This window comes from Hyperolius riggenbachi, chromosome 3 (genome assembly GCF_040937935.1).
Source record: "Hyperolius riggenbachi isolate aHypRig1 chromosome 3, aHypRig1.pri, whole genome shotgun sequence".
In the NCBI taxonomy this organism is placed as follows: domain Eukaryota; kingdom Metazoa; phylum Chordata; class Amphibia; order Anura; family Hyperoliidae; genus Hyperolius; species Hyperolius riggenbachi.
In genome coordinates this window covers 330764672-330777809 of record NC_090648.1, presented here as the reverse complement: position 1 = coordinate 330777809, position 13138 = coordinate 330764672, and the positions used below count along the sequence as shown (strand labels likewise).

Sequence of the window (13138 nt, the reverse complement as noted above, 5' to 3'; positions counted from 1 at the left end):
CATGTACAATCTAGAAAGTGCTAAAATGCATATTATCGACTTTTGTCATCTTATGGCTAGTAAAATGCTGACTTGTATGTTTAAGTAATAACTTGATAGTTGTCTAACAGTTTGTTATGCATATCATATTGGCTCTCTTTGAATGAAGTTCCTTTTCTCTTAACCCAGCTCTTGTTTTTAAAGAGAAAGCTTCCACTTTTCCTCTCCTGACGTGTTGGCAGTTTAACGGCATCTTGTGCAGAATCCTCCTTGCAAATTTATGGCATTGCATTAGGGCCAGCACAGTCAATAAATTTAAAGTTTGACTTTCATCCGGGCCAGGTATTAAAATGTGCCTTGGAACCAAAACAGGTAAATGTTTTGGCCAAACATACATTTAGGGTTAGTGTGTTCTATAGGATGCTATGCACAGCAAATCCAAATGATCTATCTTTGTGGTTTGAGACCTTTTCACAGCCAGCTCATTAAATTTCAGACTTCTCACTCATAGGTAAACCGTAAAGTCGGAATGTCTCCCTGCTGCACAAAATGAACCAAATCCAAATAACATGTTAGTGGAAGCAAAATAGCTGGTCAGTAATGAATATAGCATGAAGTACTCTATTCTATTCCCAGTATCCTCCTGCAGCAGTCGTAAATGAATGAGGATTAAGGCTTTGCAAACAGGATGCAGTACACTCTAGCCACAGGTGGGTGGGCAGTAGTTTCTATTTCAGAAGCTTCATGTGTGATCTTATGGTCAGATTGTAATTCAACTCCATGGAATATATGCTGATCCCAAAGGCAGCCTCTGTATTGTTTCTGATTTATTAAACCTATTTTTTTGCAGGTCCATTGACCGTTCATTTGCTTTCCCTATGACACGATATCTAGCAGTCAGCCCACCTCTGAGTGAATTTAAATAGGCTCTGTACACACTGACACTGATTACAATGACATAAGTAAAGGTTGCCATACGTCTGTAGATTTGGCATCCGATTGACCATTTGATTCGATTATTATTGAATCAAATGGAAATCTGTGCTGCCAAAAGCATGCCCGATCGATGATGTGACCAATTTTGGTCCACATTTGGTCACATGTATTGACTGGACATGCTGGGAAATCTCGACATGCTCGATGGAATGTGCAAGAGTAACCAAGAGTGATAATCACGTACTATGAACGCAATGGAAACTGTGTAATGCGCCCGCAATCACATGGGGCTTAAACGGGGAAAAGGAGCCCAGACACAACAGCGGGCTGTGGACAGGTAAGGTATTAAAGCAAAGCAGCGGCACCACAGGGGGGGAACAGTGGTTGGGGGTGACGAGGAAGTGTCAGAAGGCCGATTGGTGAAAGATTTCATGCTAAAATCAGTCTGGAATAGACATGCTGTTTATGGCGGCCAACAGAGAGAGATCTGTCTATTGGTCAATATGCCGCCAAAAAAGACTAGATGTAAAAGACACTCTCTTTATTTGAAAATGGATGTGTCAACTTGTGTGTAAGTTATCAGGACCGACGTTCAAGTAAACTTTTGATTTGGCCCTTATGGGAGATTGCAGTCATCGTGATTTGAAAGGGGTACACACAATTATGTGTTGACTAATTGCATCAGAGTTTGTAAACTTATGAGAACTGTACATTCTGTGTCACAGCAAGAGTACACAATTAATATTTTTTTTTTTATAATTCTTCCTCTTGCCTGGAATTAAGTTTTACTTGAGAGAGTTGTACAGTTTGAACAGTGGTGACTATCACAACCCAGAATACACAGGACCACAATGCCATTCATATGGTACATTTGGCATCTGTGTATATACGTTGGAACTGATTTACAATCTGACCATAAGATCACACATGAAATATGAAGCTTCTGAAACTGCCCACCCACCTGAGGATAGAGTACAGCATCCTATTTAGTTAGGAACACTAAAGCTATATACACACACTACATTAAACTTGCTGGGGGGGTGGCTGATACAGACTGTCTCAGTCAAGAATCTAGATTGTGTACCATGGTCCCCATACAATGTGCACAGATCTGGCATGCTAGATCTTTAGCAACCCCCAAGTGACCCCCAATCCCAATTGCATTGTTCTTTGCACTCCCCACAGCTGCTCAAACCCCCACTCCATGTGCTGCATATCATCCCTCTTTTCCTCTCCATAGTAACACACGTGTCACTAGTGATGTGTCTGTACAGCATCAGGACCCAAACTATCACCTGAGGGATTGGACCCAATCTATGTTGGGTGACAGTCCTTGTACTTGTGTACAACTTAAAGCACTGCAAGGAAACAGTGCTTCATCTGTGTATGTGCTTATCAGCAAACTTTTATTTTTATGAATCTCAACTTTCTAAAATTGCATGTTTGCCTGTTAGCAAATTTGCTGTAATCTTTTCCCATTCATACTTTTTGGGAAACTAGAGAAATGTACTTTTTATTTTAGTTCCATCCTGCCTCTTTCTGCTGTCCACAGAGAGGCCATCTGAGTTTCCTCCATTGATTTATGGATGGTGGAAAGGAGCAGAATAAAGTCTAAAGGTAGCCATACACTGGTCGATTTGCCATCAGATTCGACCAACAGATAGATCCCTCTCTGATCGAATCTGATCAGAGAGGGATCGTATGGCTACCTTTACTGCAAACAGATTGTGAACCGATTTCAGCCTGAAACCGTTCACAATCTGTGGTGGTGGTGGTGGTGCTGCGGCCGCTCCCCCCCCCCCCCCCCCGCATACATTAACTGCTCCGCTGGCGCGACTGCTCCCGGTCACTGCTGCTCCGTCTCCGCTCTGGTCTCCAGCATGCTTCACTTCTTTCTGCCCGGCAGGAAGTTTAAACAGTAGAGCGCCCTTGCTGCTCTATTGTGTCGGTCGTCAGGCACTCGAACGCCGCTAGCGACGCGCTCCCTACCCGCGGGCGATCACCGGTAATTTTCCGCACGGAGCGATCGACGGGATGGGACGAAATACATCGAAATTCGGCGTGTACCGGGAACGATGTGACAGCAGATTTGATCCCAGTGATCGAATCTGCTGTCGATCTGGCGGGAATCGGCCTAGTGTATGGCCAGCTTTAGGAGAGCAAAATCAAGAACTTTATTCCATCTGAAGTGGACTATGGAGTGAACACACTTCAACTATAACAAAGGTTTACAAGTGCTTTGCAATACCTGCTGTTAGGAAACTCATATCAGTTTACAAATTGAGAATGCTGGTAGCTCTGCTTTAGAACAGACTTTATAATATAATGGTGATCTTCTCTTTGATTTTGGCTTTTAAAGCGGACCTGAGCTCAACCCTTCCTCTCTGCTCTAAAAGATATGTGCCAGCATAATAACCTTTAAAGAAAAACATTTCTTTGTTACAGCTGATACAAATCCTAAAATAAATCCCCAGTGTCAATTAGAAATGCTAAACTCTCTAAATACATACAGGATGCATTTCTCGATGTTTTAATTCTTAGCTGTGCAAGAGTTCAGGTCCTCTTTAAAGGGAACGTAACCTGAGTAGGATATGGATTTTTCCTATTAAAATAATACCAGTTGCCTGACTTTCCTGCTAATCCTGTGTGTCTAATACTTTTAGCCACAGCCCCTGAACAAGCATGCAGATCAGGTGCTCTGACTGAAGTCAGACTGGATTAACTGCATGCTTGTTTCAGGTGTGAGATCCAGATAATACTGCAGCAAATTGATCAGCAGGAGAGTCAGGCAACTGGTGTAGTTTAAAAGAAAACATCCATATCCCTCTCAGTTCAGGTTTCCTTTAAAGAGGCACTATTAGCAAAAACATGCCCATCAAAGAAAACACATATGTAAGTAGATAAATACTTCCTCTACTTACATAACAGATGTATTGCACTGTCCTCGGTTTCCTTCAATATAATTTGATAGTATAAATAAAGGGTCATCCTTTTCATGGCAGGGGCCATCTTGATTCCTCCGGGTATATTCTCCCCCCCCCCCCCCCCCCCGCACTCCCCTCCTCCCCGCACTTATCCTCAGCACAGCGGGGAGGAAAAGCTGCAGACAGCAAAGACTCACCTAACAATAGATCCAAGCGCTGCAGTTCCCCCCTATACTCTCTGCACTACCACCGGCGGCAGTGCAGAGAGTATGGGGGGAACTGCAGCGCCTGGGAACATTATTCCTGGAGTCTGTGCGCTGCCTTTATCCTTCCCCAAAGTTCTGTGCGGGGAAGAAGGATAATGCGGCGGCGGCGGGCGGCAGAAGGGCAGAAGGGGGGCGCGGACATCACACTGGAGGAGGGGGGCAGAGGACAATAAGAGGAGATAGCCTCTGGCCCCCCTCCGTGCGCTCCTACAGCGGCTACACCGCCGCAGACAAGGGGAGAGCAGGCGGCCAATCGCAGAGCAGAGCGGTGATTGACAGAGGCTTTAGCCAATCAGCCTGGCTGTCATTTCTGTTCTGCGGCTTTGCGTTCTGCAGGCATGGGGAGAGAAAAACCTCCTAGGAAAAAGTAAGAAGGATTTTAACTTTTTGCATTGCCTTATTACAATCCTTTTTGTGTATGTAATAGGCTAAAATAGAAAATAGATTTAACATATTATGCCTAACAGTTACTCTTTAAGGTCGTGTTAACAGGAACACTCACTGCAGAAGCATTGTATTGCCATTGGTAGTCTTCAAGAGTAGATGGGGACCAGTAGTCAGAAACAAATCACTGTACAATAGCCATATTGAAATAGTTGAGATCAAATGAGATTTCAGCCACAAGTCTTGGCAGTGGTGCACTTGCCTCCATTCAGTTTGCATGAAACTCGTAAAACAAAAAAAGACTATCTCATTCTTACTCTCTCGCAAAACAATAGATCCCCAACAAAAAATTTGGTGACAAATCTCTGGCATATGGTATACAGTATTTTTAGTGGCATTAGATTTGTTCAAAACATTGAAGCTAATGATCTGTAATCATAATAAAGTAATGTGCAATCATTTTATTGACTAAGGACTGATTAAGAGAGGCCATCATTTCATAGACTATGCAATAGGGATGAGAAAAAGGGAGTTTTGGGGGTCAGGCGTTGTATGTGAGTTGAGCTGTATTAGCTTTATGCATCAATCAGTACAAAGCTAGTGTATCATTAAAAGTGTCAATGGAGCCAGTCTGATTAGATCTGCTCTAAAGGGATATTGAGGTGGAAATAAACAATTGTATTTATCCTCCTGCCTCTTAAAATTACTTTTTGAGGTATGCCACTTTTATTTTAGTTTTAAATATACCTTTTAAGTTTTAATATATCATTGTCTCTGCTGTCTTCAATGACACAGTCTTTGAAGTATACCAGACCAGAAAAAAAAAAACTATGAACAATTGACCTTTTTTATCTCTTCCCTGCTCTCAGAAGCTGTTCTCTGTAAGGAATTTGGGTTTTATTGGTTGTAATTCCTTATCAGTGAAGGTTACGGTATAGTCCTATAGACCATCTAGGTCCGAACTGGAGACAAACTGTCACTTGCATACCTGCATGTTAACTTATCCAGGCTGAGAGAGAAAAAAAAAGCCTAGTTATTTCTATGCTTGGCATTGTCCATACACATGTTTACATGTTAAGTTATACATTCAATCTGTGCACCTCACCAATCCGTGCATTGGTGTTTAGGAATTTAATACAGCATTACTGGCTACAATCTGGCAAAAGAGGAAGGACTGATTCTCAGAATTGCTTAGTGCGTAGGACTGCCCTGTCAGCATGCTTACACTGTCATGCTCGCTCCTTCCTTCTCTCCTTGTAATTAGATCTGAAAGTCCCACTGGAGCTTTCAACTTGTCAGGAATTGGACATATGATTTAATTACAATGTGCTTGTTCTGTTACTTGGTAATTATTGATATAAAATTGTCTTGGATTTTACTTTTTTTTTCAGTTAAGGAAATGGCTGATCTCCAACAAGACAGCAGTTAAGTTTTGTCATTTGGAGTAAGCAATTAAATCGTAATGCCTAGATGCTGTTTGTTTGGGGTTTTTTTTTTTTTTTTTTTTTTTTTTTTTACTATTCATCCCAAATTTGATAAAAAAAAAAAAAAAAGTTCCAGCTTATTTTATTATTAACATATTAAGTCAGTCATCTGGTAAATAGAGATCAATAAAGTTGGGAGACACCGCTTTGTTCTGAAATCCGAGAAGACAAGTCCAGCCCCTCATCTTCATCCCTTTAACTAATGTGCTCTACTTTTATATGAGGAAATGGTCACTTGGTGGGAAAGCCTTTGATTGGTCAGACCAAAGCACTAACTAGGTCTGATTGGAATAAGATCTTTGTTAAAGTGAACCTCCAGACTAAAGCAGCACTGAAAAGGCCTGGTGTTTCTTTAAAGAGAATCTGTATTGTTAAAATCGCACAAAAGTAAACATACCAGTGCGTTAGGGGACATCTCCTATTACCCTCTGTCACAATTTCGCCGCTCCTCGCCGCATTAAAAGTGGTTAAAAACAGTTTTAAAAAGTTTGTTTATAAACAAACAAAATGGCCACCAAAACAGGAAGTAGGTTGATGTACAGTATGTCCACACATAGAAAATACATTCATACACAAGCAGGCTGTATACAGCCTTCCTTTTTAATCTCAAGAGATCATTTGTGTGTTTCTTCCCCCCTGCAGCTATCTTCCACTGAAGTGTCAGGCTGTTTCTTCCTGCAGAGTGCAGACAGCTCTTCCTGTATGTAATTCCTCAGTATGTGAAAGCCCAGCCAGCTCAGAGGAGGATTTATCCAGATTGTAAAAGATAATAGAGCAGAGAGAACCTGCCATAATCTAAATAACACACAGGCATTGTGCAGAGGGGCCTGGAGGGGATGCATCACAGAACCACAACACTGAAGAACTTGGCAGCCTTCCAGACACAGGCTGACAAGTCTGACAAGAGATAGATAAGTTGATTTATTACAGAGATGGTGATAGTAGAACGTGCTGCAGTAAGCCAGAACACATTAGAATAGCTTTTGGAACTTGTAGGATGATAAAAAACAGGATGCAATTTTTGTTACGGAGTCTCTTTAACAGTTTCACAGCATCAGAACTTTGTTTCTCTTATACAAGTCTCATTTTTAGCTGCACAGAAAGAAAACTGCCCGGGCATTTTTCCCCTGATGCTGTGCAAAGCATGATGGGATTTCCGATGATGTTTTTCTTGTTCTGCTGTTTTGGTGCATTTTTTTTTTTTTTTTTTTTTTTTTTACATTTTGAATTTGACATTTGAAGCCTAGCGTGTGCAGCTGGGAGGGGTTATCAGGACACAGGACAGTTGGAACTGTGTCTTATGCTCCCTGTGACCTCCTTTCAACCAAAAAGATGACAGCCCCCATGAATCACAAACATTTGCCTGTTCTTTTAAAACAGGGTGGGTAAAAAATTATATTACCTATCTATTCTAATTAACATAACTAATGTAACTTAATGACAGTATGTTTGTTTAGGCTGAAGTTCCCCTTTAAGCTTTGTACTCACCGCTCGACGGCTCCCTTGATGTCCCCTTGACGACGGTCGTCAGCGACGCCTCCTCCTGTCAGCGGGTTAAACCGCGAGGTCACGCTACGTACATGGCAGCGCGAGCGAGACTTCTGCGATTGCAGGACTTTGAGCAGTGTTGTCAGGAATCTCAAAGATCCGATCCGCCATGTCGGTCTGCCAGGCGGTTACACAGCTTAAGTATAGGTATTTAAACTCACCCGAACACCACACTTCAGCACCTCTCACCATTCAGCACTGAACCTGTGGGAAGTGTCCAGGGTGGCTTATTTTTGCTATGCAAAATGTAATATGTATTTTTTTTATTTAACTCTATAGAAAGACCACAGGTAATAATTTAGTTTTGTTTCCAAATTAGGGATAGAGCTGATCATTGTTTTCTATCTCTCAAAAGGTATAGTTTCTCCATGATTCGATGACTGTGTTTATACACAGAGAAGAGCCTGGTAGAAGTGATCTATTGACGGGTTCTTTTCACATAGTTGTACACCAATCTGATCATGGAGGAAAACTATGCACTCGCTCCTGATTTGACATCTGCTGTCAGTGCACACACCTGGGACCTCTGTCAATGCTTTAAGACCTGGAAACATTCTGTTAGGTTGTAAGCCTTCTAATCTGTGATTTAAAAAAAAAATTGTAATGGTGATATTTTGATACTCCTGCAGTAAATGTTTGAACATTATGTGTCTGGCATCTGCTTGTTTTATCCCTTTTATGGGAAATGTGGCTATTGCCACCTGGGAAATAAGATATGCAAGCCAGATTAAGTTGGCAACTGTACATTACAAATCTTTTTTGTTAAAGAAGCGGGCATAGCCATACTATCCAAGGAAAAAAAATATACAAGTAGATAAATGCTTGTTCTACGTACATAACATATGTATTGTACTGTCCTCATTTTGATTTCAGTGAACTTTATATAATAAATAAAGAGAAAACTGTTCCAGATATCTTCCATCTAAACTGCCTATGACTGAAGCCAATCCTGATAGCATTTCATCCCTTACTATTTTTTTTCTCCTGCCTGAAATGGAATATGCATTGCCAGCCCTCCTCCCCACTGAGCTCTGTACTGTGTGTCTTTGTAGACACACGTGAGCACAGCATAGATGTATTTTAGCAGCTTCTTCAGAGGGATGAGGTGTATTTCCCTTCTCAGCCTCAGCCTGTAACACTGAACTGCCCTTAGCCAAGCAGTGAGGAGCAGGAATGTGGGATGGGAGATAACCAGCTTCCCTCTCCCTGGAAATGTACCAACATAGAGCCAGTGTGACTGAGATAAGATTCATTACAGCAGATGCTTTTTTGATTATATTGAAATGCTTGCAATGCAGACAGCATGTAGACTACATAATAAACCCAGCGGGGGTGGATAAATTGAATTTGATTTTATGGCTGACGCCTTAATGGATGAGATGCACTTTTATTCATAATAATAATATGAGTTTATGAATGCTTTAAAGAGAACCCAAGGCGGGCAGATGGGACATAGAGGCATGTTCTCTGCCTCATAACATGCCTCTGTGTCCCCACACCGTCGCTCTCTGCCCCCCCACCGCCGCGCTATAGCCCCCCTAGATTGGCGACATTATTTGTCGCCATCTCAGAGGTAAACACAGGGAGAGGGATTCCCTGTTCAAAACACCCTCCAGGGGCGTTCTTACATGATTTCCAGAGCTGTCATTGGGCAGCTCTCCCTGGCCGCGCTACCTGCCACTCCACCATCTCCCTGCACACTGGATGAGAATTAATCTCTCATCCCAATGTCGTGGCCTTTAGGTCACAAAATTGAAAGTGGGCCAATGCGGCCCACAGGAGTGGCAGTTTTTGCGGCTACCTGATCTGCTTAGCCCCACGGATCAGGTAGCCTACTTTTTTATTTTTGAGCCCACCTTGGGCTCTTTGTAAGTCAGATGTCTCTTTCAACAATTCAGATATTCGTTTTGAGTGGACGGATTTTTCATTGTAGTTTTTTTTTTACTTTTGCTCCTCCTCAGTGACTTGAACTAAAAAATGTGACCTTTTCAGATGACATTTTCCCAGTGCTTTAATACCTATTCCTCTGTTTTGTGTTTGCCAGGTGCTCCTGATATATCCAAAATCTTTTCTAAAGCTACAGAGCAGTTGGTGGACTTGGAAGCTTTTGTAGAGGCAGCTCAGTACCATTCTTTAATAAATATGGGGTTGTGCACCCAAATTGAAGAGTTGTTAGATGCTTTTGCCACACAAACAACTGAGAAACCTGGTAAGTATTTGTTTGATGTTTAATCAAGGAATTAATGTACATACCAGTGGGGCTGAATATGAATTGGGATATAAAGATCTTGAGAGAGCTCTTTGCTTTTACTCATCGTGAGATGCTTCTTGTGTGATACTTGGTCAATGATAAACCTTTTATAGACAACCAGTTAGGACTAAACAAGCTGATTTTAAAGGAATACTTAAGCCAACTAAAACAAAAAGAGTTTAACTTACCTGGGGCTTCTACCAGCTCCCTGCAGCCATCCTGTGCTCGCACTGCTCCTCAGTGATCCTCTGTTCCCCCGCCGTGGTGCAGTTTCGGTTTCACCGACTGGGAGTTGGTGGGCTCCTTTGCCTGTGCATCTCTGGCCACGCATATCCTTCTCTGCTTTCCTGTCTGCAATAGCACCCTACGACAGGAGGCTATTGCGGACAGAAACCCAAGAAAGGGTGCGCATGGCCAGAGCTGCACAGGCACAGTGGCCCGCCGACTCCCAGTTAGTGAAACAGAAACTGCACCACGGCGGGGGTAGCGGAGGATCCCCTAGGAGCGGTGCAGGCGCAGGATGGCTACAGGGGGCTGGTAGAAAGTGAAAGTGAAACTTTTTTTTTTTTAGTTGGCTTAAAGAGAACCCGAGGTGGCATTTCATTACGTTAGTGGGGCACAGAGGCTGGTTGGGCACACTAACACCAGCCTCTGTTGCCCCATCGTGTGCCTCAAAGACCCCCCTGCTCGCCGCTATGCCCCCGCAGTGCTGGCGACACGCAGCGTGTCGCCAGCACATTGTTTACCTAAGCGCTGTCTGTCAGCGCCGCTCCCCCGCCTCCTCCGCATCGCCACTACCCGCCCGCGTCCCTTCCCTCCCGCTGATAGGAGGTGTGTGACTCCGTAACAACCAAAGTCAAAAGCTCAGCATGGTTAGAATCAGAATCAAATTTATTTCGCCAAGTACAATGGGGGTTGTACTCGGAATTATTTTTGGCTCATACAGGGTCAGAGATGGTACAAACACATGCATGCAAATTCAACACATACAATCGGGTACAGTAGTACAATTAAGCATATATCTATATATACATATTACCAGTAACTGTAGTGAAGGACGCGTGGGGAAATCTGGAGTGCTATGTGAGGGGAGCAGCCTGCAAACTATCGACGGCGCTCGCTCGCTCCACAGCAGCTCCAGATGCCCCGCAGTGTGTCCTGGAAAGAGTGGTTAGAGAAAGAGAGAGAGAGAGAAAGGATAGATAAGAGAGACAAAGAAAGAGAGAGAGAAAGGATAGCTAAGAGAGACGAAGAGAAGACCAAGGCAAGAAGAGAGAGACGGAGGCAGAGTCCATGGGGCTGCAGATTGAAAAACACCCCTGGGTCCGCTCATCAGTCCAGTTGATGTGCAGGGATCTATGGTGGATGCAGGCAGATGGGACCCTGTGCTTCTGGCAGCTGAAGCATACAGAGCCAGGACTGGTGGAGAAAGATCCAAGCACCAGGGCCCATGGGAATCCAGGTAAACAAAAGGATCCTCCGGCCTTGGTGGATGGGGCCTGCCGTGGCGTGTCCCTCGTGCATTGAGAGGCTGGGAGCAGCTGTGACCCTCCGCTGTGCGGCGACCTGGATCCATTTGCAGCGCCTGCTAGCTGTGAGCGGTGGGGGCCGTGAGATCCTTCCTTGTGGCGTCCAGGTCTCAAGGGCAGCGGCTTCAGGCCGCTGTGAACTGTGGCAGGGGGACGGCTGTGGGCTCCTCCGTGCGACGTCCTGACTTTCTCCGGCGGCAGCTTCCAGCCACCCGAAGGAGGTCCTCACTGCTGGGAACCGTCCTAGGTGACGAGCTACGGTGCTGGGATCGGCGCAGGTGGAGACCGTGATGATCGGGAGGCAGCGGCGGCAGCAGAACTCCGTGCTGCCTCTCCATGCCTGTGCACAACACGTGGCCCCCGAACAGCTGATCCTCAACAGCTGTTCCTCACGCCGCCTGCGATCCGTGGCTGTCCCTGATGTGGATGCGGAGCAGGACCGGTGGTGCCCATGTCCTCCGCCTCTTACCCAGCAAGAGTGGAGCTTAGAGGTGAGTGGAGGAGAGAGAAAAGTACTAAAAAGTACTAAAAAAGCCAGAGCCCTGTGGCCGTGGCGACCGAGTCCGGCGCCATCTTAGAGATCTTAGCCAGTCAACTGGTGTTGTTTATAAGGGACTGCAACGGCTTCCTTCATATTCCTCTCACTTAAGGTTCCATTTAATTTGCACTGATAGGGGAGCAGATTGCTTTTCAACTGCTTACAGATTTCAGCTAATTTATTGGCTTTCCATACTGTTTTGCACATCCTTTTCTTCATGTGTTCAATACTTGTAAAGTGTAATGACACAAGGTATAACTCACAACTTTATTTACAGACTTATTTGTTTTGATTTCCTTGTATGACTGGGTTACTTGGGTTGTTACCGGCATCTGGTGTACATTTTATGTCACAAGCCTCATTAGAAATATATCTATTAAGGAAACACGTTGACATGCTCAGTACTGATCTTTGCCTGCATCTGCGTGTGTGTGTGTTGCATTGGGAATGAAGGCTCTGAACTTCAGGTTTAATATATTGAAATTACTTTTAAAAATAAATACATTCTAATTTTAAAAAAAATCATATTAGTCAATTAATTTACACCTCTAAGTAATCAGATGATCAAATTAACATATTAGCAAGATCTCCTTATTAGCTAATCATATATAAGCAAACCATGGAAGAAATTAAAACATCTGTTAACCAACCAAATCAGTTAATGTAATGAGGAAATAAGTCAATTAAATAGATTAACATGGGTAATGCAATAAAATAAACACTTGCATGTAATCCTGTAATTATAGCCTAATCTAAAGTGTTAACCCCAGTGACTATATCAAGTTTCCTTGGAAATTAACTTTCATGTAGTGGATTAATGTGTTTATATTTAGCACTGATGAGACCTTTTTTCTACGGATCTTGTCATGTGAAAATAAACAGCTAAAAGTTCAGTTGAATCAAATTTTAAAGTCCTACTTTGAGAAAAATTAAATCTGGTTGAAGAGAATTTTCTTTTCTTTTTTTTTTTCTAGGTGTCCTATGAACCTTTGAAACTTTCCCTTATGCTTTGTACACACGCCTGACTTAAAGGACAACTGAAGTAAGAAGAATATGGAAGCTGCCATATTTATTTCCTTTTAAAAAATACCAGTTACTTGACAGCCCTACTGACCTCTGGCTGTGGTAGTGTCTGAAACAAGCATGTAGATAATCTTGTCAGATATGACAATAATGTCAGACACCCCTGATCTGCTGCATTCTTGTTCAGGGGTTATGGCTAAAAGTATTAGAGGTAGGATCAGTTGGACAGCCAAGCAACTGGTACTGCTTAAAAGGAAATAAATACGGCAGCGCCCA

General features: G+C 43.3%; 1 protein-coding gene across 1 annotated transcript in view; it reads left to right on the top strand.

Moving 5' to 3' along the window:
* The window catches only part of METTL25 (methyltransferase like 25), a 231543-nt gene that overhangs the window by 49072 nt on the left and 169333 nt on the right, over positions 1-13138 (top strand). Inside the window, exon 3 of the mRNA XM_068276853.1 lies at positions 9566-9730. Within this exon, the coding sequence (XP_068132954.1) occupies positions 9566-9730 (165 nt within the window). The remainder of the gene's footprint in view (positions 1-9565; positions 9731-13138) is intronic.